Source organism: Mesoplodon densirostris, chromosome 10 (assembly GCF_025265405.1).
Source record: "Mesoplodon densirostris isolate mMesDen1 chromosome 10, mMesDen1 primary haplotype, whole genome shotgun sequence".
Lineage (NCBI taxonomy): Eukaryota > Metazoa > Chordata > Mammalia > Artiodactyla > Ziphiidae > Mesoplodon > Mesoplodon densirostris.
In genome coordinates, this window is record NC_082670.1 from 101,867,171 (window position 1) to 101,894,434 (window position 27,264).

The following is a 27,264-nucleotide window of genomic DNA, read 5'->3' on the forward strand; positions in this document are numbered from 1 at the left end:
ACAATTCTGCCCCCAGCTGTTGCATTTTAAACAGGGCATTGAGTGAAGAGAAGGGGGCTACTGGCAACTCTCACGTACCACCGGTAAGCAGCGGCCCCATCAGCCCCCTCACAACTGGTGGTAGACCAGCTGTCTGTGCTCAGCCCATGTCCTCAGGCAGCTCAACACCCCAGGCTCTCTCCTTCCTGGTGCTGGTGTCAGAGGCACCAAAGGGCAGGAGCATGGGATGAGAGCTCTGGGCTGACTAATGCCCCATAAGGAACCTGCCTTAAGAAGGGAGCGTCTATTTGGGCTATATGACTAAGAGGCATTTCCACGTACTGATTCACGAGGCTGCCCACCAAGGTGACTGACCTGGCTAATCCTCTGGCTGGAAGAGGTGGAGGGAACGTGGAACCCAGCCCTGCCCTCATCCTGGAGGAGAGCCACCCACCTGCCAAGGCACACCTGTGCTCCCCACCCCCGCTTTGGCCCTGTGGCCACCAGTGTCCTTGTTAAGGGGGCTGGCTCTGATGGTGGGGAGGGGTCAGCATTTGAGGCTTATTTTAGAGGAAGTCTGGGAGGGAGATTTTGTTTTTAATCTTGTTAGTAGATAGAGGAGAGGTTCTTAACCCGGGATCCGTGGATAGAATTGAGGGACGTAAATTAAGAAAACTATCGCATCCTTATATACCCAACCTCTAACTGAAATATAGAATTTCCTTCCATTATAAATGAAGACAAAAGCCCTGGCAGTTTAGCATCCCCTATGCCTTTTTCTTTTTCTTTTTTTTTTTTTATATGACATTTAAGTTAGAAAATGATAACTGGAAATAGACCCCGTTCCCTTCATACCGATGGAAATCTGATGTTTTCATAATCCTATTACAGCCAAGAGAAATGCCGGGCATACTGCTCATGCCTGTCCTTATTCTGAAATAACAGTAATTAAATCCACGGCTGGTCTTGTTAATTAATTTAACAAAGGCCCGTATGTTACTAAATTACAGATTTGTTTTTATATATTGGTATTATTTCAGTAATATTCATTTCCTTTGTAATCCTACATATTTTAACTTGTGCATTTAAAACATGGTTCTGAGAAGGGACACTTCCATATCAGACAGTCAAAAGGCCTCAAATAGATTAAGCCTTCTGTCGACATAAAGCTTTAACAGTATTCTACACACATGCGTGCACAAATATACACATGTATGCATATAAAGCACACATGCACACACACAACCATAGTGGATTGAAATCTGAGGTCCTTAGAATGGACAAACGGGGTTCAAATCCCAGCTCTGCCACGTGTTTCCTATTTGGATAAATCACATTACCTCTGAGCCTCAGTTTCTTCATCTATAAAGTGGGCCTAAAATTGTTGTCACAACAATCTATTAAGTTCTTAACACAGTATTTGACAACTAATGAATGTATGTTACACAAGAATTATCATCACTATTGAAAGAGCCAATAAGAGTGAAATGGTAAAGAGAATGAAAACATTATTTTGATGACACTTATTACCCACCTCTGATTTGGCTGACTTTAAGAATTTATTCTGTGCAAACACGTATTCCCTGTAATTATTATAAGCCAGGGACTGAGCTGGGAAGCGGAGAAGTAAAAAGGAAAGAAATCCCAGAGGCTGATGGTTTGAGAGACAGAACAGCCAGTCTGGCCATCAGAGAACCAAAGCAGTGCCAAAGGCCTTGATCAGAGGTACAATCCAGGGAATGAGGGAGATCAGAAGAGGAAGTACTTAACCTCACCTGCGGAGGTCAGGGAACGCTTACCGAGGAGACGGCATCTGAGCTGAGTGTTGAAAGACAAGGATGAATGAGTATTAGGATCAGGTCACAGGCCAGTTTTATGCGTTCCGAGTCTGAGACGCATATTCTCCATCTGATCTGACTTCTAATTTGGGGAATATCATCCATCTTGAACTACAGAGAAATACATTCCTACGTATCCATCCATCCATCAGGCATGTCTTGTAACTTTCTCGTATGAGAACTTGTTCCTCTCGCCTCTCAACCAAAACCCTTGGGGATGATAGGATAGCAGAGCCTGCCAGCTGGCATGCTTGAGACTCCTAAGCTCAGCAAAGGAGTTCCAGCAAGCTCACCCCCAGTCAGTTTGAATTTTTGCAGGAAGATGTAGATTTGTGTTGTGATCAAAGGAAAAAAAAAAGTTACCTGAGGATATGCAACATATATGGAAAGAAAGGAACACACAGAGACACAGACAGACAGACAGACACACACACACACCCTCTGCAAAATTCAGCACGCTGTCCTTGTGAGCAGAATGTGAAAACACAATTCAGACGACCGTAGGATGCTGTGTCCACCCCAAGTTTTATTCACCTTCCAATTCTCAAGTCATTTAAGTGGTAATTAGAGGAAAAGAAATTCTACAGAGGATTTCTTGATAAACTGCGAGGGGGAAAATCAGCCTTTCGAAATATGGAGACTTGAGTAACGAGATCCAGACTCTTGCATCAAAACAATTCCTTCTGCACTGTTCTTCAGGTTTCTGCCTTGGTCTGAGACTGTGGGTCTCTTCTTGCCATGTTTTTGAGCAGGTGATGCCTCAAAATGAAAACCATATGGTTTGGATATCAAAATACCACTGGGATGATCGTTGTCAGTTGATTTTTTCAGTTGCTTGTGGTACGTTAAACAGAGCGGGGATAAAAATCCCAGATGATTCCCTGCCAATTATCTGGAAAATGAAATTCTGGGGACCATCCCTCTGTTTGCAAGGATCTGACAAAGAGGTGAAGTTTGATGGAAAAGTTGTGTTTCCTCAAGTCTGTCCTCATTCACAGCCAACAGGCCCAAACAGCCTGTGGAGAAAACACACCTTACACTAAGATTCACACTAATTAGAACGGCTCTTGTCACCACCCTGTACCTTTCCTTGGACCCAGCCCAGGGCTGAGACCATCACAAGGGAAATCATCATATCCTTATTTGAATAATTATTATACTGTATATTTCAGCAATTAGAATTAATTTTTAAGAGGTAGAACGGGCCTTATAGGTTCCCTGGGTCAACTTCCTTGTTAACAAACAAGGAGAGAGATCCAGCAGGTTAGGTGATACGCTCAAGGTCACAGAGGTAATTAGTAGAAGAGCTAGGATTAGAATTCAGGGTGTTTTAGCATCTCACGTTCAGAAAGACTTAAAAACTATTTTGTCTGGGCTTCCCTGGTGGCGCAGTGGTTGAGAGTCCGCCTGCCGATGCAGGGGAAACGGGTTCATGCCCCAGTCCGGGAAGATCCCACATGCCGCGGAGTGGCTGGGCCCCTGAGCCATGGCAGCTGAGCCTGCGCGTCCGGAGCCTGTGCTCCACAATGGGAGAGGCCACAGCAGTGAGAGGCCCGCGTACCACACAAAAAAAAAAACAAAACCTATTTTGTCCAAGTAGCCTATCCAAAACCTTAAATGGGAGATGAACCAGAGGGCCAGGTGCTGTAAGAACCACTGACAAGCACTGAAACCTCGTCAAGAGATCTGGTTTTTTGAACCCCTTTAATTATTAGACAGCTCTTTCTTATTTTGAGCTAAAATCTCTCTCTCTCTGCAACTTCCCGCCACTCCCCATTGGTTCTCTCTGTTTCCTCAGTTCCTTAGTTCAAGGATGCAATGGCCACGTTTTTCTAACATTCTGGTTCTGGTTCACCGACCAAGTCCTACACATTGGTCAAGACTGAGGTCAGAGCATCTATTTCCTGGGTTGCTTCCTACCTGCTGGGAGGCCTAGAATATGCTTTTAACTGAGTGACATGGCCCACAGACAGCCCCCACTTTTTGTTTTGGCATCAGTTTTGGGACGTGTGTCACCTCCTCCAAGTAGGTACTTCCATCCTCACCCAATAGGGAAGGCCACTTCTGTGCCACCAAACTATCCTGTTCCTTGGAAGAGAGTTTTTTTTTTTTAAGTGGAAAGACATGTCAAGTGAAAGGAAATAGAAAATTTTAAATCACTAAGGGAAGAACTCCAAACCCATATCATAAACACTCATGAAAAATCAGCACTGTTCCACATGCAAAGTACCTGATTGATCAAAAGTAAGGGTTGGGGGGGTGCGGGTAATACGAAATCAGAGGCAGCTATGAAGGAAAAGAAGAAAACCTTGGTAAATAGGGTAATACCTTTCTGAAAAGCTTTTAAAGATGATTTGCAAAGTTGTCATAGCTTATTACTCTATGGAATGCTAGAACAGTAAGAAAGTAGTCTAAGTTTTATATCCTTATGACTCTTGCATCTGGAGGGAATGCTCAGTAAATAAATATGAAAGCTGGTCATCAAAATTAACTCGATTTCATTAAAAGATACCACTAAGAAATCGAAAGACAACCCAGAGAGAGAAAATATTCATAGTACATATATCTGACAAAGGATTGTAACCCAAAATAGATAAATAACCTCTATAAATCAATAATTTTGAAAAAGCAATCCCGTTTTTTTAATAGGTGAAGACTTCAATAGGCATGTCACAAAAAAAGATGTCTAACTGGCTGATAAGTGTAGGAAAAGGTGCTCAACCCCATGACTCATCAGAGAAACACAAATTAAAGGCACAATGAGATAGCATTATACACCCTACAGAATGATGAAATTAAACATTGACAAGAGCAAGTGTCAAGGGACTTCCCTGGTGGCGCAGTGGTTAAGAATCCACCTGCCAGTGCAGGGGACACGGGTTCGAGCCCTGGTCCAGGAAGATCCCACATGCCGCAGAGCAATTAAGCCCGTGCGCCACAACTACTGAAGCCCGCGCGCCTAGAGCCCATGCTCTGCAGCAAGAGAACCCACCACCATGAGAAGCCCGTGCACCGCAATGAAGAGTAGCCCCCGCTCTCCACAACTAGAGAAGACCCGTGCGCAGCAACAAAGACCCAACGCAGCCAAAGATAACTAAATAAAATAAATTTAAGAGCAAGTGTTATAAGGGCGTGGAGCAGCTGAACTCACATACATTGCCAGGGAGAATGTAAATGACACACCCACTTTGGAAAACTGTGCGGTAACCTCTAATAAGATTGAACATACACCTACCCCGTGACCCAGCAGGGTCTATATCCATGAGAAAGGAGCACAGATGTCTACCAAAAAATCTGGACAAGAGTAGTTGGAGAAGTTTTATTCACAATGGCCAAACTCTGGAAATAATTCAAACCTTCATCAACAGGAGAATGAATAAATAAATTATTTTACATCTACACAACAGAAAACTACCTAGTATTAAAAAAACTACTAATATATGCATCAACGTGGGTAATCTTAAATAAGTTGTACAGAAGAAGTCACACTCAAAAGACGACCTACTGTCTAATTCCATTTATGTGAGATTCAAAAACAGGCACGACCCATCTACAGTGACGGAAGTCAGAATAGTAGCTAAGAAGAGGTTGTTATTGGCTGGAAAGCAGCATGAGGGAACTTTCTGGAGCACAGGAAGCGTTCTTTATCTGGATGGTGGTCCCAGGGGATATACATATAAAGTACTCAAGTGAATACGTGGGATTTCTGAATTTTTACTGCATGTAAATTTTACCTTGAAGCACTGTTAGAAAATAATCAAGACGATATTTGACAAATAACTGGAAAGGGCTGCATATTCAAGCTGAAGGATGTGGGGACAAAGAGGCTGAGGGCTGAGTTCTTGCTTCAGCCCTGGGAAGGTACCACTTTAACAGACAGCTTTGTCCCAGGGAGCTGCCCCTAGGACCCTTTAGAATCTCTCCAGTGACTTGAGTCTGGCATTAAAGTTTCTACATGATGGGGCCCTGATCAGCCTTATCCATCACTACAACCTTCTGTTTACCCCAACCTGATCTGTCACTTTGTCCCTGAAAACGCTTGATCTTCCTCACTTGCATACTAAAAGGCCTTCTTCTCCGTGGGCCAGAGTCCCATCCATTCCTCAGCGCCTTCCTCTGTGAAGCCTGCAGTGCAGACAAAGTTCTCTCTCCTCTGAACTCCCAGCATGGATTTTGCTCTCCTACTGAATGGACGTTTCGTTTCCCAAATGGTCCTGGAACACATGCTATCACCGTCCCACCCGCTTAACTCCTGTCCCATAACATCTTTTTTGTCCCTACATCCTCCATTACTAAGCTCCTTGAGGGCAGGGGTCATGCCTTAATTCTCCTTTGTGTCACCTCGGAAAGGCTGGCATACAGTAAGGGCTCAGTAATATTATGGACAGAAAAGGAAATGGGATGGAATCAGGACACAGGAGAGAGAAGGAAAGGTATTAAGAGAAGTGAGAGCGGGCTTCCCTGGTGGCGCAGTGGTTGAGAGTCTGCCTGCCGATGCAGAGGACATGGGTTCGTGCCCCAGTCTGGGAAGATCCCACATGCCGCGGAGCGGCTGGGCCCGTGAGCCATGGCCGCTGAGCCTGCGTGTCCGGAGCCTGTGCTCCGCAACGGGAGAGGCCACGACAGTGAGAGGCCCGCGTACCCCCAAAAAAAAAAAAAAAAAGAATTGAGAGCAAGTTGGTTCTCCTTCCTGACGGAGACAAGGAATCCTGAGAGGATAGAAAGCGGGAGAGAGAAGATGGGGTCGGAGGACAGAGACAGACATGGAAGAGAGTAGGTGAGACTGTTAACCTCTTCCACAGCCCCATACACGTTGCTTAATCTAAAACCTTCTGATGCATGGACCACGATCAGAACTGGCAAGATGGTGGGAATGGGGCCAGATGAGTGGGAGGAAGACTCCTTGGGAGTATTGCGGAAGGATCTTAAGATGAAAAAGAAATGAAAGTGAGGGGGATGGGGAAGGCACCATTCCAAAGCAGACTCGGAACTTTTGAAGTCTGGCCCCAAATTTAATGATCCTCCTTCGAACGCATCTATAAAAGGATGGACTTTAAGATGGCAGATGGGCCAAGCCTTCATTTGTTTCCTTCCTTCAGACAACAAACTGAAACCTTCATCTGAACCTTGAGGCCCCATTTCTGGCTGGAAGTCTCTTGAGAACAAACTCCAGTGATTTCTCTGGTCTGGGGAGAAAGTTGGCTGGGACCTCTAAACAACGGCAGCCTCATCTCAGAAGGGTTGGCCCTCCTGAGAGATAAGATCCAGGGGGACAACTGAAAATTGGCTGAAATTTCGTCCAAACCACTCATAGCTCAGGCCGATATCTACTTTAAGTTTCTAGTCCTTAATGAATATTTATACCAAAATAGAGCCAGTGGAAAAGTTCCATCTGTGTGGATTTTAAGAGTTTTGCCTTCCCTCAGCCACGTTAACAAACTCAGGAAAGTGGCAGAATCACTGCCAAGCACATGCTCTTTGAAGTGCAAGCAATTCGGAGAAGGGCCCTGGACCCATCATATTTCTTCTCATCCTGAAGGCTCAGAGTCGGGACATTCCCTTCTTTAAAAATGCTTAATGTCAACACCTCTCGGTACTTTACAATTTTAGCCCAGCCTTTCACACTGTGCTGAGCGTGAACTCTTTTTTGAAAGAGGAGATAAGCCTATTCAAAGCTCTGCTGGGTGAAATTGCTTTGTTGGCTGCTCTTTTCCCCATCTTTTGAAAATCTGAATGGTCCAGTTCATCACTTTAATTCTCCTCTTTACTCTGCGAGTAGAAAAATGGCCCCAAGTTTTCTCCTCACTTTTATTAGTCATTCCATACTCCTCGGAACCAAATCACCAGAAACTTGAACCAGTTCTGCTCTTGGTATACGGGGCAAAAAGAGAAGCCTTGCCCTTGCACTTGGCCTATTAACTGCACTTATCAAGCACAGGCTATGTGCCAGGCATTGTGCTACATAGTTTTTTCCTAATCTTTACACAAGTCCTATTTTACAGATGAGTCAACTAAGGTTCAGAGGGATGAAGTAAATTGCCACAGTGACACAGCTAACGTGATGAACATGAATTAAATGTTCAGGTCCTCGTCTTCCCTCTAAACCATTTCTCATCTATATCGAACGTGTTTACAGGGTTCCAGAACGATGGGCCATGAACTTGTTGGTCACAGATGAATTGAGCTGGTACCCAGACATGCATTAACAATGTTGAATCACATTAGGCAGAATTTGTCCCCCTTTTCAGTTCTTTCATCCTTTGGATTATATCCAGGAGGAAGTCTGCACCTGGTGCTAAAATGGCTTTAACACCTGGATCACTTGCCCAGTGTCACTTTGAACAGATGGAGAGTGGTCCTCAGGTTCAGAGCTTTAAAACGGCAACAGTATTAGCTAGAATTTAATGTTGTTGTTTCATATTTATTGTATTTTTTATGGCTACCTCCTATTCTTTCAAAACAAACAACTTTTATTGAAGCATAGTTGATTTGTAATGTATTAGTTTCAGGTGTACAGCAAAGTGATTCAGTTATACACACACGTGTGTGTGTATATATATATATTCTTTTTCAGATCTTTTATATTATAGGTTATTACAAGATATGGAATATAGTTTTCTGTGCTACACAGTAGGTCCTTGTTGTTCACCTCTTTTATATACAATAGTATATATCTGTTAATCCCAAACTCCTAATTTATCTCTCCCCGCCACCCTTCCCCTTTGGTAACCATAAATTTGTTTTCTATGTCTGTGGCTTAATTCCTATTTTTATACGTTTTAGGGATAAAGGTTTTTTTTTTAAGAAACAGGTTTTTTAAAAGTGATCTGTTTGAAGAAAAATTATAAGTAAACAATCACACAGATGGTATACTGAGGATAGGATTTAGGAAGAAGGAACGTAGGGCTTCATAAACACCTAATACTTCATAATACCTGATCTCTACAGCACTTTCCAATTTTCAGTATCTCTTATATAAATTACCACATTGGATTCTCACAACAACCCCATGAAGCTGGTAGGAATTATCCATTTTCAAGATGATGCATTTAAAAACTCGAGGTTCAGGGCCTCCCTGGTGGCGCAAGTGGTTGAGAGTCCGCCTGCCGATGCAGGGGATACGGGTTCGTGCCCCGGTCTGGGAGGATCCCATATGCCGCGGAGCGGCTGGGCCCGTGAGCCATGGCCGCTGAGCCTGCGCGTCCGGAGCCTGCGCGTCCGGAGCCTGTGCTCCGCAACGGGGGAGGCCACAACAGTGAGAGGCCCGCATACCGCAAAAAAAAAAAAAAAAAAAAAACTCGAGGTTCAGAGAGCAGGAACTGCTCACCATGGTCACACAGGCAGTGAGAAAAGCAGCCAGAGTTCAGGTTCAACTCCAACATGTATGGTGCTCCACCAGCACTCCGCCAGCACATCACGTCAAGGGCAGGAGCAGAGGAAGGGCTATTCCGAAGCAATGGGCCAAGGCCAGAAATGCCAAGGAAAGTCTGCAGAACTTGATGGCTCTCCCGATTGGCCTGAGTTTTCACAAGTTCCCCGTGCTTGTATATATTCTATTTCCTGGACAAGCCGGCGTTTGCTCCATTCTGAGTTTCTCTAGAGAAGTCTGACTCTCTCTCCTTCTAGTGAGTCTCCTTCCAGAAGATTCAGAAACTGGTCCTCCCATCAGGGCAACGTCTCCTACCTTCTGGGATCCACTACAGAAGGGGTGACACAAACTAGAAATGGGCCCCTCAAGGAGGAAAAGCCAGCCTCCGCCCGGTAAGAAGAGCATTTCTTCCAGCAGTTGACTAGGGTTCAGACCGCAGGTCCAGGTGACTGGATGAGCAGGGATTCCATAAACGTGGGGGAACCAGTGGGTTTGGGTGGCAAAGGAGGTGAGTTGTCAATTCCATCAGTCTATCCACAGAGAGTTTGCAGGAGCTGAACACGCTCCTGGAAATGATGCCAGGAGCCGGAGGGAAGAGTTGAAGCCGTTTGAGCAGATTGATGCATAAGAGAGAAGCATCCTGAGAACCAAGGGGAGACCAGAGCCAGTGCTGGAACCTTGGAGGGGGGAGGGGAGCAAGTGAGGGGAGCAGAGAAGGGCTGCCCAGGCGGGTTGGGGGACCAGGGGAGGCTAGAATTCTGGAAACCACAGGAAACCAGGGTGGATCTTCTTCCAACTTGTCCTGCAGACAAGTTGTGTTAGCTTTTACGGCACCAAGAAGCATTGCTCGAAGGCAAAACTGAAAGCGTTACCAAGGAAGCTATTGAAACCCATGTTTATTGAGGAGCTACTATGTGCAAGGCACTGCCTTAGGCACTGGTGATAGAGAAATGAACTAGACACACAGGGACCCTGCCCGCATAGAACTTACGGCCCAGCAGGAAAGAATGACATTAAAGAGTTATATCCAGGGCTTCCCTGGTAGCGTAGTGGTTGAGAGTCCACCTGCCGATGCAGGAGACACGGGTTCGTGCCCCGGTCCGGGAAGATCCCACATGCCTCGGAGCGGCTGGGCCCGTGAGCCATGGCCGCTGAGCCTGTGCTCCGCAACGGGAGAGGCCACAACAGTGAGAGGCCCGCGTACCGCAAAAAAAAAAAAAGAAGTTATATCCATGATTAAATAATTACAATCATGATGGGTACCACAAAGAAGTATAAGATACAGGCTTTTCTAAGACCCTGTAATAGGGGTACCTAAAGGTTCAGAGGTTCAGGAGTGTGTTAGGTGAAGGGAGAGAGATGAGGAAGATGGTCCAAGCAGAGGGAACTGCGTATGGGCTAGCTTAGAGGTATAGAGGAATTTGGCATCTCTTCTAGGGCATATGGTTAAATGAATAATTCTAAATTTACTCCAGAGATAATTTTCTGGAAAGGAACTTGGCCTCAGTATCTCTGATTTTACATATTCATTGTGTTCCATGACCTTCAAAGGTGGGACCTTGAAAAGTGGCCAAGTGAATGACCATCTGCTAATTTCTGCTTCATAAAAGTGAAAAACTTGGCCTAAACGCTCTCTAAGGTGTTTCCCTTTCTAAGAATCAGTGCTTTTCTTGTGTCAGGTTTTTGTAAACGCTGAATTCAACTCTATAGAGTATGGACAACTAGTGCTTTATGTAGGGGGAAAATCAGGGAAAGGATGAAATATTTGAAAGTATATTTAATGTTAGTTTTAATAGCAATAAAGAGAGAAGAGAGAAGTCATTTATAAGAAGGATACTTGATTTAAACCAAGAAAATGTCTCATGAAAAACACCACCCAAAAACACAAGTGCTTTTTTCCATCAAGGCACCAGTGTTGGCTGAAGGAAACGTGTGTCTCAATGCTTCCCTTGTCCTATACGTTAACCGTGAGATTCCCAGCAGGAATCATTTATATAAGCAAAGCCTTCAGACATTTAGTAACAGTGTTGTACGTTTACACACACATTTCCTTTTAAGATATTAAGATTCAGATAGGCAAGATAAAAAATTCTCCAATTTGGTTTGCTAAGTGGCCCGCCCCCATTTCCAAAATTGACTCCAATAACAGTGTGTTATCCTTGGAAAGCTCAGTGATGCTGCAAGTTCAGAATTCAGAGGCACACAACCACACACCCCAAATTACATCCTTATAGGAAGCTGTTCTTGATACAACAGGCCTCTAAAATCAGGAGAGTCGTAGTAAAACTGGAGAGATCTAATGAGTAAATATTGCCAGCCTCAAGCTTACAGTTTTACACTTGAGGAGGGGTCTATTAAGGGTCCAAACCTAAGAACCACGCAGCCACTGAGATTTTCACTTCCGAGAGTAACCTGGGGGCACCAAGCTTGCTCTCATTTGGGAAAGGGGTGGGAGGCGATAAAGACTCCCCGCAAGGACTTTATTTCCTTTTATCTCAACTCCCCCGAGCTACTTCGTAAACCTGTAAATAAGATTCCCAGGAGGACTGGATAACTCTGAGCGAGGCTGGTAGCTTTACTTACATCTCCCCCAGAGCTGGCAGGGCCTATCTAAGAAAGAAAAAAGACAACTCCAAGGAAAAAAAGATTGTGTCGGAGCCTCTGGAAACACTTAAGTTAGGCAAGAAATGCCAGGTCAGCTCCTGCCCTGTGGAAATCCCTTTCACAGCTGAAGAAACGGTGCGCATGCTCTGGGAAGCCGAGTGTCTCAAAAGGTCCATAAAAAGTCTGGGGGGTTGGGCGGGGCGAGAGGTAGGAGGACCTCTCCTCACATTGACTAAGTAAGCAGCCAGTGACATGTTCAGATAATGGGCGAGCTTTTCTAGAAACGGGCAATTCTCAAAAATGGGAGAGAAGGGTTTTGCCCCCTGGGCTGGTTTGATCTGTCTGTGCTTGGCGATGCTCTATGCACAGTACCCCGGGCAGCGTCTGCAGTTGGTTGAAAGGGAGCTAGAGTCAAAGGGGAATAAGAGTTCAGTCCTAAAAATCCTATCACCTGAGTCCAGCAGGGTCCCTCATACAGAAGATTTGTGGACCTGCTTTGGATACAACCACACGTAAACATCAGCTCTCATCAAGAAGCTGGCAGCCCAAGAGGCTGGTTTGCTTTCCGCCCTGTCAATAGAATGTTAAACAAAGGAGTCAGAGTCCTGGGCCGGGGCTGACGACTCCCTAGATTTTCCATAGCTGTCACACAGATCCAGCCCCCCAGCCGTCAGTGGCTCAGTTTAGGATATGGGACTTTTTTGCCCCCCTCAGTACTGCTCTTTTTCGAAGTGACCCCAGCCCCATCACCCGTGAAAGGTAATAAAAGATACTCTGCGAATATTTCAAGGCTGCTCCCTTGCAAGGGCTCTGGCGGTGCCAGCTGAGAGAGGAGCCCTGCCACTTCAACTGGTTCATAGAATTGCTACAGCTATTCAGTCCAAACAGCCTTCCTGTCAGGCCTTTCCATGAGCTGCCAACCCTTGAAAAATGTACTGATTTGAGTCTTGTCGCCTCTTGGATTATTTTTTGATGAAAGTGCTAAAAACACAGAAGAGTCAATTTATCGAAAAGGCAGACAGAAAGAAGGCAGAGAAAAAAGAGGTAGATAATCCCCTATCGTGGCTGCCTGAGCATTCGGTGTCCGCACCGTCCTGCCAAGTGATGATGTGGTACAAGGCAGACATTACTAATAGACTCAGCCAAGCAGGCCAGATAGCTGAGGCAATCACGACGGCAATAATTCGTTTTTCATCGGGGGGGAAACTTCCAGGGTGCAGCCGGTTGAGCGTGGGGTCAGCTCTGGGAGTGGAGTGCGGTTTTAGAACCAGCCACCCCAAAGGCAGGGGGTCTGGGCATTCGTGCTTTTCTGGAACCAGCCTCAAATCAGTGAGGTTTGTCTGACAAGGGTTGGGGGAGGGGAGGCAAAAGCAGGGTCTTAAACAGAGAAGGCTTTCATTTTATATCTCCCTGTCCACATATGGATTTGTTTTCCGACTTGGTTTTCATAGCCAGATTAACCCTTTTTGTTCACACACGATGCGAACCATGGGGATCTCCAATCATTTCCTCCCCCGCAGGGGAACAGAACCAAATAAGTGATTACAACTATTAGAAATGTTCCGTAAACGGTCGTATATGGCGGTCAGGAACTTAAGGGGGGGAGGGGGGAGGGGACCTAGTCTAGGAAAATCAAGGAAGCAAGAAGAGGAACTGGATGGTGGTTTCTAGAACTTTCCTGGAACATGCTCATCGAGGAGCCTGAGCAGATGATTGGGACCCACTTCAGGGACAGCTGGTGTGGGAGATACAGGAGCAGCAGGCCCCTCACCCCACAAAGGGTCTGGGCCCACCATGCTTCCTGTTCACCTTTCATGTCCTCTAGAGCATCCGTGAAATCAATGCTCCTTCCTGGCCACCCTGATTTTAACTTAATTTTACCTGTTAAACATGGATGTATTGAGAGAAAGGGGACAGTTCCTGGGGACATATCCAGAGAAAACTCTAATTCAAAAAATTAATGCAGCCCAATGTTTATAGCAGCACTATTTACAATAGCCGAGACATGGAAGCAACCTAGGTGTCCACTGACAGAAGAATGGATAAAGAAGATGTGGTACATATATACAATGGAATACTACTCAGCCATAAAAAGAATGAAATAATGCCATGTGCAGCAACATGAATGGACCTAGAGATGATCGTATGAAGTGAAGCAAGTCCGAAAGAGAAAGACAAATCATATGCTATCATTTACGTGTGGAATCTAAAAAAGAATAATGCAAATGAACTTATTTACAAAACAGAAATAGAGTCACAGATATAGAAAACAAATTTGGGATTACCAAAGGGGAAGGGGGTAGGGGGGGATAAATTTAGAGTTTGGGATTAGCAGGTACAAACTACTGTATATAAAGTAGATAAACAACAAGGTCCTACTGTATAGCACAGGGAACTATATTCAACTTAAAAAAAAAAAAAAAAAAAAAGGACAGCAAAGGAGAACATGGTATATTTTATGCCAAACCCAAATTCTCCTAGAGCTGAACCTGTACAAACTATCTTGATGGACAAAACCAAAACAAAACCCAGATGAAACACCATTTCTCACAGGAGTGAAAAGTACTCTTGTTGGGCATTTGTCAACAACTTTCTTTGGGACCCCAGACACTCCTAACATCCTGAGCTAAATCCATCAGACTAACTCTTCCAACCACAGCCAGTCCATGGGATAAACTTCAACACACACATGTAATAGGAAAAATAATTGAGTATTTACCCTAAAATACTAGCAACTCAGCCACTTCTGCAATCAGTTCGTCACCCACCCAGTGTTTTCCTTTTCTGTCACTTTAAATAGGATTGGTCTTTAAAACCAGAAAGAGAAAAGGAAAAGTTTTCCATGCACAGAATTCTAAGCACTAGATCAGTAGGGCTCATCTGAATTTGTTTAGTCTATGCATTTTTATTCTCATTGCACAATTTAGGAAAAGAGAGTCTCTTTTCCTAATTGGAGAGATTTCTTCACATCCGTGCTTGTCCAGACAGAGGAAGAGAAATTCCCAAGGAGCAAATGTGGGGGAGAAACAGTAGATTTGGACACACACATACACACACACTCTGCCCCCAGATATGACCTCTAATGTAGACGAGGATGTTGCTCCTGCTTCTGGGACTCGCTGTGGTTTTAGGGGGCACTTTATCCAAACCTGTCTCCGTGGTGACTTACACGTCATCACAGAGCGCGTGGGTCAGACGGCACAGGATGGAAATTTGCAAAAGGGGAGAGACTGCCAGCATTCGGTTCTGCACACCCTTGTCTGTTGCTACCATGTTCTGAGCCAGTCTTCTTAAGGCGGAGGGAATAAAAGACAGAACCCGCCAGGGTCTGGGCTACACATCCCAGTCTTTCCTCTCCTATTTGGGGAAACAGGGTTCTCTTGGCCAAGACCTGAAGCCATAGCCAGGTTGGGCTCCTCCGTCTGGCACGACCCCTCAGCCCCTGCTTTGGCTCCGGGTGGGTGGCGGGGAGGACCACCCCTGACCTCAGGCCTGGTAGAGGGTCTCAGGATCCGTGAGAGCCCCCGAGGGGCTTCAGGCAGCCAGTGAAATTGAAAGGAAGAGGAAGGGTGTGGTTTCCTTTCTGCCTGGCTGTTAAGAAAGTTACTGCATTTGGCAAGGAAGCCTGTGAGGCAGGCCTGTGCCAGGGCAGATGGGACCAAAATGAAAGGACAATAATAAAATTCAGGCGGCCTGTAAAAACTCACATTGGAGGGGGTGGTGGTCTGCGAGTGGAGTAAGAGAGGGGGAGACATTAAGCCAAGGAGCTGAGAGCCTTCAAGTCCACGTTGGACAGCTGAGGGCCCAGTGGTGAGGCCTGAATGTTCCCAAACTTGTCTTCACATTAAAATCCCCTGGGGAACTTCCAAAAATGCCTACAGCCCGTGGTCCATCCCCAGAGATTGGAGCTAAACTGCTCTGGGATTCAGCCTAGGCTTTGGAAGTGCGAAAAGATCCCCAGGTGATTCTAATGGGCAGACAAGTCTGGGAACCACTGATGGAGTCCCTGGCTACTCAAAGTGTGGTCCCCAGACCAGCAGCATTGGCTTCCTCTGGGAGGTCGGGAGTAGTATGGAATATCAGGCTCCCCCCAGACTTGCTAGACTAGAATCTGCACACTAGCCAGATCCCAGGTGATCTGTATGCTAATCAGAGTGTCTGATTAACTTGAGAAGCGCTGCTTCACACACACACACACACACACACACACACACACACACACACACAGACTAGGTCAAATCCTCCTACTCAAGTACAATCTCATGGCACATGCCTTTTCTCCTTCCTGGCATGGACTGCATTTGTAATTGTATATTTATGTGAGCTATTACAGAAGCCAGTGTACGGGCCCAAAGTATCTAGAAAAGGTTTCTTAACATTGCCTATAGTGCATGGGTTAAATTAAAATGTAAACTTCAGTCAGAGTTTCAGTGAGTGCCAGCTCCCTGGCCTGGTCCTATGCATTCGTGACCAGTAATCATTTCAGGCTTCCAGTGCAGGGCAGATAAACTAGGTGAAGCCAGGGCCTGGCTTTCTCTCCCATAGGCACTGCCTGTGGTTCTGATTCTCTTTCTCCTCTGGCTGCCACCTCTCCCACTTAAGCCTGTCTGTTGCCTTGAACATCTATACTTTATTTAGCAGAACAGGGTTAATTGGTAGAAATCCTGGAACCAAGGTGATCATGACCTTGCCCTTGCCCCTGACCCTTCCAGGACCTCCCATCCCTCCAGAAACGCCGCCCACCCCCTCGGACCCAAGTGGCCCGAGGCCCCGAGTCAAGGCTAGGCTCGTGGGAGGCTGTCTGGGGTCTGGAGACGCCCGGTGTGGTAAGAAGTCACAGGATCTAGATTCCAAAGACATGAGTGTGACTCATGTCCTGAGCATCTACCCTATCAGTTCTGTGAGCTTGTTTTTCTCCTGAGCCAAAGGCAAGATATTGACATCCTAGGGTTGTTGTGAAAACCAAGTGAGATAAGGGATGTGAATACACTTTGTAAACTCTAAAGTGCTGTACCTGTGGTGGAAAGTGCCATAGAACAGTAGATGAGAGCACAGCAAAGAAGTAACACCTGCCTGGTTTCACTTCCTAGCTCCCTCACTCACTGGCTATTGGATCTGGAAGCGGAGGCATAACCTCTCTGGGCCTGTTCAGTCCCCCACTGCTCTCGGTGGCATTGTTCCCCTTTCAGACTTCCCTTGGGGTTCACTGAAGGTAAAAGTTCGAGGAGGGAGGAGACCCTGCCGCTCCCCACCCTTTGTGTCCCAGGGGCTTCTGGTCTCATCCAAGTCCTTTTAAGTCCCTGACACCATTCAGTTCCCCAGCATCAGATGAACCACATCCTACTACCCCGAGCCAAAGAAAATTGTCCAAACACTTTATCCTCCCCTCGGGAAAAAGGACAGAATGGATGCTGTATTCCAAGAACCCATTTTTTTAAGTGGTGGCTCCTTTCAGGCGCTTGTCTTCTCAGCTACTGTGAGCCACTTTGCCATCTTTCATCTGAGATGGCGTCCACATCAGAGAAACCCACTGTTTACAAACCGGAATATCTCATTTGAAACACCTGTTCTGGTTGATGTTTTCCCCTCGTCGATAAACAGGATGGTCATTTTCTGTGTCGGGGAGAGCTGGGTCTGTCTGCCTCCTTGGTGAATGGCACGTAGTGGACAAATGGCTGTTTATTGTGTTAAGCTGTCAGCCAGGAAACCGGCAGCAAGTGTGGCCTGATGGCCCAAATCGGTTTCTTCCTTGCAAGGCCATTTATTTTTCTCACCCACAGACTTCTGTTGCCATGGAAACTGTCCCACTAGCAGGATAGAGACTCAGCCCAACCCTGCTTCCTGCATCCAGTGAGAGAGGCAAGATTTATAATCATGAAACAAGGTAGACAATAAGAAAGTATATGGGGTGTGCAGCTAGAAAAGTAGTTCCTCTTAGTTGCCTAGAACTCTGAAGCTGGGAAAAAAAATGTTTTTGAAAACATCTGATTCAGAGTATGTTTTATGAGGTATACTGACAACAGCAAACATTCAGTGCATAATAAGTGCATGCCCTTTCCGTGCAGCAGCCCATTGAACCCTCTCAGTGACTCCAGGGGGCAGGGTGGTTCTTATTGTCCCCATGACACAGAGGAAGAAACAGACTCCACGATGCAGTCACTGGCCCAAGTTAACAGAAGAAAGGGACGAAACTGGGATGAAAATCCAGACCTCTGACCCCGAAGCCCGGACCTCTTGACTTGAAACAGCTGCCTTCTCTCTATCTCTCTTGCCTCTGTCATAAGCTAGCTCTTGAAAGGCGCTGGATGCCCCGGTCCATCCAGCATCCACCATTTTTATTTGATCATATAATCCTTCCGACCTCCGCCACAAGCCACTTTGTAAGAGCCCACAGAACGAGGATTCCACGCAACAGGATATGGGCCCCCCCGATCCAGGCCAGTTTTCTCATTTCCCAGAGGACCACCTTGGGCTGGGCAGGGAAACGACTCGCCTCGAGCTGCACAGCTAATAAATGTCAGAGTTGACACCACAGGGCCAGCCCCCCGACCCACGGGCCCGAGCTCGGCTGTGCTGGGCTGCCTTGCATCTAAACCAAACCCTGGGCCAGCAGTTCCGCTCTCCCGGCCAAGCATCAGGGCGAATCCCCTTGTAGGATGGCTGTTAAATCCGACAGACAGTCGTTAGAAGAACAGTGCTCCAGTGGGCGGGGTGATTTGCCACTTAGGAAATTCTCCCGCGTAGCTCTTCTCTTTCAGGCTTTGCTGCCTCCGGGTAAACCTAAAACCATCCAGTGATGAAGCCTGATTCATAAATCATACACCTCCCCGCAAAACTTCAAATCACTTAAACATGAAGTGTTATGGGATCGTTGTATTTCAGCTAGTAGAATCCAACGTGTCAGGAACAAGAGGCAAGGTTTTCTATGCCAACAGCTTTAGGGACCAAAGTTCCGCCCACGAATGAAAGTTCCGCAGCTCAGACAACGAGACGGTGGTGAGCACCGTCTTGGTTTTCCATTTTAACATGAATCTAGCACTGAATAGGTACAAATATAAACATGCATCCCTTCAGATACGTGCCACATGGCTCTTACTCCCAAGGCTGTAAAGGTGTATTAGACAGAACAGCGAAGTGTCTGAGGATGTGGTATAAACAACAGTCACCAAGCAGGAGGTGTGGAGCTAGGTATTATCGCGGGAAGACTTGGGCGGGAGAAGAGAAATACTGTGAAGCGTAACTGTTTCTTCCTATGTCCTTCTTTGAATTCTGACACTAGCCATGAGGACGGCCTCACGACTTGTCTTCTCCCCACTTACAAGCAGGGAGAGTCGAGGTGTCATGCCCCACAGAGCGTGCTCAGATTGTGACACCCTACCCATCCAGCCCTTTTGTACCCTTCTGCTAGGACCTCCTCCTCCTCCTTTTCTGCCTGCTCACCTTGCACAGCCCCAATCCTGAGTCACCGTCTCTGAGAAGCCTGTCTGGAATTCCCATTCAGGTTAACACCTTCCTCTGTGCTCCTAAAGTCTGTGTGCAAGATAACAGCAGCTACCATTTATAGCGGCTAAGGTGGCTGGGCACATTACATGCATTATCTCTGTACCCATTTGACAGGTAAGGAAACTGAGGCTCCGTTTGTCCAAGACCACATGGCTGTTAAGTCATGATGCTGGGTGTGGAACCCAGGTCTCTCAGGCTCCAAAGTCCGTGTCTTTCTACTACACAACAGGCAGCTGTCCTTGCCTCAAACTAATCCCTTCCCAGGAAAGGGGATAAGTATGTGTTTCTCCATCTCCCCCTAGACTGTGCATTCCTCTAGGGCACCGCGACTCTTACCATGTATCCCTGTGCCTGGCACATAGCAGATGCTAAATAAATGGTTAAATGAATCAATAGTTTGTTGAATGAGCTTATCCCTTTATCCCACAAGTTGATGAAACACTGCTCCTGATAAAATCCTAGTACATGTGGTTCCTTTCCCAAGTCAGCGCCCACCCCCAGTGGAGAGTCAGGTCAGTTTCTCAGCTGGCAGATCCATATACTAACCCACTGCTTCTCCAGGTTTCATGTCATATGACTCTCCTGCAGATTCTAATTCAAAAGGGCTGAGACCCTCATGGGTGGGGCGTTTCCTGCAGGCTTCTGGTGATGCTGCTGGTTTGAAGACCCCATTTGAGAGCCGGCTGGGTCTAAATACATCAGCCAGCAGCAGCCAATGCACTTTGGTTACCTTTGGCTGGTAATGAACAATATAACCTGTCTCATGCGTTGCTCGCCTTCCAAAAGACGACCAGATTTCAAATGCTCCTGATTTTCCATGATTTACCAAAATATTTAAGTTATGCTTTGAGCTATAAACATTTGGCAGCATGAACCTTTGTTTGTGCCTGTAGCTTTGGTTTAATCACACCCTATCAATAAATCACAAATAAATGAGAGACAGGAGGCACTCACTGGAAGATTCCATTCCAGTGACAAGTGGATCAGGGGAGCGGGTGAGGGTGGGGGAAGGGGCGGATGAGCCCCAGGGCATTTCTACTGGGAAGGTTCCACCCTTCCACACTTCCCTACCCCATGGCCACTTTCCCGACTGGTCTCCTCCATTCCTGGTAAACAGTAAAGTGATGGCTTATTCATCTTGAGACCTTTGAACCCCACACAATCGCTTCGCTGGCATGCCAAGTCTTTAGAGGTCAAGCATCCCCGGTCCAAGACATTTGGAAGGAAAACACCCTCTTTTCTGTCTCCTTTTCCAGATGTCCCTGGGCCAGCAGCAGTCAGCAAGAGGTGTGCCTTGTCTGAGATGCAAGGGGACGTGTTCGGGCTTCGAGCCACATTCATGGAGGTAACGGAGTTTGTCAGGAGAGGCTCTGCCTGCCTTCATTTCTTGGCTGTCCTTTCTGGGAACCCTGGTCATTCTCTGCTGGGACTGCTTAGGATGCATGTGTTGCTGGTGGACTGGCTCCGGGGTGAATGCCTTCTTGCTTGGCTTAATTCAGAAATGACAGAAAAGCCCTTGAGGGGCCAAGATGAAGAAGGAGTTCAGGGCTTTATAAACCATTTCCAGGTGGAGGCTGCCAAGCTCAGCCCGGTGAGGATGCTCTGGGAAGCGGTGGACAGTTGTTAGCTGGTGCCTGGTCCACGCTGAGTAGACCTGTCTGTCCTGGGGTTTGGTGTATGGGCTTCATCTCCCCCTCCTGCGCCATCATCCCCCCTGGGGTTCTAACCAAAGAGTGCCCCTGGGACAGAAATAAAAGTCACCGTGTCCACAGTACTTAAAAACCAGGACCTGGTATTCACATCCAGGCAGGAGGGCTGTGAGATCCAGCTGGACTTGGACTCGCAGCGCTGTTCTTTTTCTTTTCATTGAGGACTCTGCAAACAAGAGGTAGGGCTGCCGCTCTGCACAGTCCCCAGGCACTATTCACATGAGCATCTGTGTGGATCGTATGCCCTGGAGGTGTGCAGGGCACAGCCTGGGGGACCGTCCCTGCAGCCCTAGGAGAGAGAGGCTAAGCCCTGTAGGGCACGAGAGCTAAAAAGGAGCTTTTGTCTCCACTGCCAGAGGGTTGCCGTGGGCACTCAGTGGAAGAACAAAATTGGGGAGATGTTTGTCTCAGAGAAGTTGGTTTCCACTGTGAGATAACAGTTACAAAAAATACTTATTGAGCTGAGCTAAATCTTTTCTACCTAAATGCTAAAATAACCCTAAGCAGGAGGTATTAGTATGTCCACTTTACAGATCAGGAAACTGAGGGTGGGTAATGGGGGAACGGCTACCAGAGGGCAGAATTCGGACTCAGGTCTGTATGAAGCCCCATCCCATGCTGTCAACCATTCTGCATGCAGTACTGTGGTCCAAGCACAAGACTGTTCCTTGACGCTATTCCCAGGCAGTCCCCACTTCGGAGGATCTCATATGGTCTTCTGGATGCCAGGGACCGTCAAGGTCATCCAATCCCAACACCCGTCCCCTGCACAAATTCCTCCCACAGCTAGGATGTCCTTCCAGGACGAAGAATTCCCCACGCATCTATTTTGGCCACTTGAGCTCTTTCTGGCCTTGAAAAGAGTCCGCCTCCCTATCATTTCACCCCTTTGGTCCTGAATCTGCCACCAGGGTGTCACAGAACAAGGCTGGCCCCTCATCAGCTCTCTGAAGACAAGCGAGGATGCCTCCCGCAAGAGTTCTTGGAGCCGAGGAATAATGTTCCCTAAATGCACACATGGCGTCAGCGCACTAACGTTTCCATTCTCTCAAGGACCACAGTCCCGCGCTGTTATCTGGCATCTGAAAATGGGTGTTTGATATATTTTGTCTGGTTTCCTAGTTGTTTATGGCAGGAGGGCAATTCTGGACACTGTTCCTCTCGGCTAGGAGCAGAAACCTCTCGGCACTGTTTTCATCCCATTTCCTCATCATCCTACAAGTTCTTTGAACGTCAAATGAACTTGTCCTTGAGAAACAGACTGCAGCTTTTAGGTCCTGCCTATCCAGTGTCACCTTGGAACAACCTTAATAGGGACCTAAATTTGAGGCTTCGTGGAGCAGTGAAGTCGCAGAACCTTAGCAGGGAAACCGTGTCAAACCGTTTTTACGCTTCAGTTCTTATGTTCTCAGTAGTTTGAAAGATATTTAAAGGATCAGAGTGGCAGCCAGTCTGGTTTCATGGGAAAGTTTCCTAACTAATAATCACAGGACAGAATTCATGTGCTGACTCTGTTTGAATAAGACACTTCCCTTCTCTAAGCCTCAGATTTCCCATCTGAAAAATGGGAAGGTTGGAGCTGGTGGGCCCTAGGATCCCCTTCCAGCTTTACAATTCCATAGTTTCAGGCAAATTGTCTAGAATCCAATTATGGATTCGCATGGTTAGTAGAATTAGAACGGTCTTCATATTCGCAGCACAGAATAAGTAGAATTACTTAGAGAGGAGGGTGCAGAGAGAAGACAAGAGAGACTTTCAGAACAAACATATCATGGAAATGTAAGGGGAGGTCCCCCCAGCAGCCTTCAGCATCCCGCTTTCCACGTGGCCATGCCGGACTCCCTGCCCACAGGGGCCAACCTCACAGGATGCTGAGCTGCCATACAGGGCGGAGGGAAGCGGGCCTCCAGAAGGCCGAGCTTTTCAGAGAGAGCCCAGGGCAAGGCTTCTTCCTCGCAGGCAGAGATTCTTCATCATCATCATCATCATCATCATCATCATTCTAACAGCTTTATTTTTTAAAGGCACACCAATTTCAGTGAGTAGAGGGAAAAAAACCTGATCTGAGGGAAGCAGGGGACATACTATGAAAAATGGAAGGGAGACCACTGGCTCTGCAAATTACAAAATTTTACATCCTTTGGGGGTCTCTCTGGATAGATTCCCCCAATCTCCTTATCGCGGCACCCCTTTGATGTTAATTCTGCTCCTCTCGCCAGCGTCAGGATCTTCATAGGTGGCTGCGCCGTAATACAATAGCTGGGCTTCCTGTGCTTTTGGAGTGACAACCTATAGAAAGTCAGCCTGAGGTGCCTAAGTTCCTGAAAGGGACATACTCATGCCTCTCGCGCTTTGGGGTGCATGAGAATCCCCTCCGGAACAGGGTCGCTAGTGCCCGGGCCCAGATCCCACTCCAGACGCGTGTATCTAACTGTCGGGGGCCAAGCGGGGCATCCCCAAGTTAACACAGCTCCCCAGGTGATTTGGGGGTGCAGGAAAGCTTGAAAACGCATCAACTAGATCAGGGGTCAGCAAACTTTCTTTAAAGAGCCAGATAGGGCTTCCCTGGTGGCGCAGTGGTTGAAAGTCCGCCTGCCGTGCAGGGGACACGGGTTCGTGCCCCGGTCTGGGAGGATCCCACATGCCGCGGAGCGGCTGGCCCTGTGAGCCATGGCCGCTGAGCCTGCATGTCCGGAGCCTGTGCTCCGCAACGAGAGAGGCCACAACAGTGAGAGGCCCGCGTACCAGAAAAAAATAAAAATAAAAAATAAATAAAGAGCCAGATAGTAATCGTTTTCGGCTTCACAAGCCACATGGCCTCTGTCACAACTATTCAACTTGTAGCAGGAAATCATCCATAAACAATACGTAAATGAATGAATGTGACTGTGTTCTAATAAATCTTTATTTAGGGACACTGAAATGCAAATTTCTCATTCTTTTCATGTGTCCCAAAAGAGTTCACAGGCCATATAAAAAGAGGCGATGGACTGGATTCTGCCAGTGGGCTGTAGTTTGCCAACCCCTGATATAGACCAACCCTCTCATTTTACAGATAAGAAACTTGCCAGGGGTCTGCTGTGGGCTAGTGTTCAGGCTGGGATTAGATGCCAAGGCCATGCCATTTCCATAATTCCAGGCTGCCTACGACAGATTGCAGAAATGGCCGTTGTGACATCATTGAGGATCTTTCCAGATGTGTCTGTGTCCCCTGCAATCTGGGTGCCTGGAAAGAGCGGGGTGGGACCAAGGGGGTGTCCTCCTCATCTGTAAAGTCTCAGAAACGTGTCTGGTGACATGAAGAGCATGAAGAAAGGAAAACTAATGTGGACACAATCTCAAAGAACAGCTATTTGTCAGCATTTTCCATGTCAAAGCGTTCTGCATTCCCAACGCCTCGCACAGCATCCTGAGCGTCTACATGAACCAGCAGAGCAAAGGGCAGCTCCCTCCCCCACGTCCACGTGTGGAAGGTTTGGGGACGTCAGAGGAGCCGGTGGGACGCTGGGCTTTCCTTCACTTCCTTCCTCGTCCTCCTCTCTCCGCTTCCTGCTCTGCTGCACCCCACCCCCACCCCATAAACCAAAAGTGCCCTCACCTGTCTTCTTAAAGAATCAGCTTCCTCCATGACTGGCTCATAAAGAATATTATTGGGTCATGAATAAAATGCCCCAGTTCCATAAAACAAGCAACCCTTTCTCAGGAGAACGAAAAGAAAAGCCTTCTTGCATTTGCCCTGTACCGTCTTTAGGGTCCTATTCATCTTTAGAGATAATTTCTCTGGAATTATCGTTGAGATCTGCGATGTTAACATGTCTCAAATGGCAGCACTGAATGTGAACTTGGACTGGAAGCTTCTGCTCAAATAACGCTGGAAATGTTGCCTTCTCTTCCCCTTAATGTCACACTGCACACCCGTGCATTAAAAGCAAGAAGCAGCCTTGCACTGAAGAAATGTGTTTAACCTGCAGCCTGCTGACCTCCATCACCGCTGAGCCCTTTCCCTGGGCCACATCCTGACCTCCTGGGGGAACGGGTCCAGGCAGCAGAACCCCCCCACCCCAGAGCATATGCGACTCCCACGTGGCCCAACCTGATTCTACCTTATGTTATGGTTTCCACCTGATTTTCTCTCCCTCTCCCACCCCAACTGCAGTCTCCTTGAAGGTTGTGATGGGACCTCCTTCTCTTCATATTAGACTAGGATTTCTCAACCTCAGCACTACTGACATTTGGGACTGGATAATTCTTTGCTGTCGAGGGAGCTGTCCTGTGCATTGTAGGATGTTTAGCAGCAACCTTGGCCTCTACACTATAGACGTCATAGCACCCCATTGGGACTATCAAAAGTGTCTCCATACTCAGCCTTAAAAAAGAACAAAATAGGGGGCTTCCCTGGTGGCGCAGTGGTTGAGAGTCTGCCTGCTAATGCAGGGGACACGGGTTCGAGCCCTGGTCTGGGAGGCTCCCACATGCCACGGAGCAACTAGGCCCGTGAGCCACAACTACTGAGCTTGCGCATCTGGAGCCTGTGCTCCGCAACGGGAGAGGCCGCGATAGTGAGAGGCCCACGCACTGCGATGAAGAGTGGCCCCCACTTGCCACAACTAGAGAAAGCCCTCACACAGAAACGAAGACCCAACACAGCAAAAATAAATTTAAAAAAAACAAAACAAAACAAAAAAAAGAACAAAATAATGCCATCTGCAGGAACATGGATGGACCTAGAGATTATCACACTGAGTGAACTAAGTCAGACACAGAAAGACAAATATTATATGATATTGCTTATATGTGGAATCTAAAAAAAGGGTACAAATGAACTTACTTACAAAACAGCAGTAGAGTCATGGATGTAGAAAACAATCTTATGGTTACCAGGGTATGGGGGGGGGATAAATCGGGAGGCTGGGATTGATATATACACACGACTGTATATAAAATAGATAACTAATAAGAACCTGCTGTATAGCACGGGGGACTCTACTCAGTACTCTGTAATGGCCTATATGGAAAAAGAATCTAAAAAAAAAAAAGAGTGGAATATGTATATGTATAACTGATTCACTTTGCTCTACAGCAGAAACTAATACAACATTGTAAATCAACTATGCTCCAATAAAAATTTTCTTTTTAAAAAGTGTCTCCAGACATTGTCAAATGCCCCCTGGGGACAGTTCTGACCTTGGTTGGGAACCACTGATTAGACCATGAAGGCATGCGTCTGGTAGCCCCACAGTCAAAATTTGTGCTCAATGATTAAATGCATAGTCTCCTGAGTTTAGAAGAGAAAAGAAGGGTTCTTCCAGGCAGGCCTGGGTGTGAAGTGCAACTGCCCTGACATGTCTCTGGCTTAGCCCTGCCCCATCCCGCGGTAGGTCTTGATGTAGCTCACTCGACCTAACAAGCTCTAAATCGCCTGTGTTCCAGCATCTGAGATACAGCACGCCTAAGGGGACACGGCCGGGAAGGGAGGGAGTGGTTTTCCTCTCACACTGGGGAGCCCTCTGGGTATCTAAACCTTAACAGCAGGACACAAAGCAGCCAACTGCTTTTGTTTTTAATTGTCAGAGGGAAGTGTCAGGCTTCAAGTCACTGTGAAGCTTCCCCGGGAAGCTTTTCCTTTTCCCAGCCCCAGGACAAAGCCTTGGCAAGGGACATCAATCTCTCCAGCCCGAGGGGTTTCCTAAACTCATTCCCTTCCCCACAGGTCCTGTCCACCAGTTTCTTGAAGAAAATTTCCAGCTATATTTTTACTTCAGGATGAGTGCTAAAGAGTTTTACAAGTTGCTGAAGCTCTTGGGAGACAATTTCAATAATTCTTTAGAGCAGGGATCAGTAGACTTTTTTTTATAAAGGGCCAGATAGTAGATATTTTAGGCTCGGTGGGCCACGTGATCTCTGCTGCAATTACTTATCTGCTGTTGCCGCCCAAATGCCACCCGAAGACAATATGTAAATGAACGGGCATAGCTGTGTTCCAATAAAACTTTATTTACAGAAGCAAGTTGTGGGCCGGGTTTAGCCCACAGGCTGTGAAGACTCCTGCTGTAGAACATCTCCAGTGATGAACCAGCCTTTGCCACCCCAATGACCAAGAGGAAAAATGTGCTGCTCTTTTTACCCACGAAAGTCATACCCACATTCCCCACAGATAGATAGGAAGATGTGAGTTTCTGATCTCAAAGGCCTTTTGGGCTCCGGTTACCCTTTGTCTGCTGCTAACCTTTTCAAGTTACTAAAGTTAAACTTTGAGCTTGCT

At 46.9% G+C, this 27,264-nt stretch overlaps 1 protein-coding gene across 1 annotated transcript in view; it reads left to right on the forward strand.

Annotated features, from left to right (window-relative positions):
* LMCD1 (LIM and cysteine rich domains 1) overlaps window positions 1–27,264 on the forward strand; it is a 57,852-nt gene that overhangs the window by 7,864 nt on the left and 22,724 nt on the right. Inside the window, exon 2 of the mRNA XM_060111258.1 lies at window positions 20,550–20,638. Coding sequence (XP_059967241.1) covers window positions 20,550–20,638 — 89 coding nt within the window. The remainder of the gene's footprint in view (window positions 1–20,549; window positions 20,639–27,264) is intronic.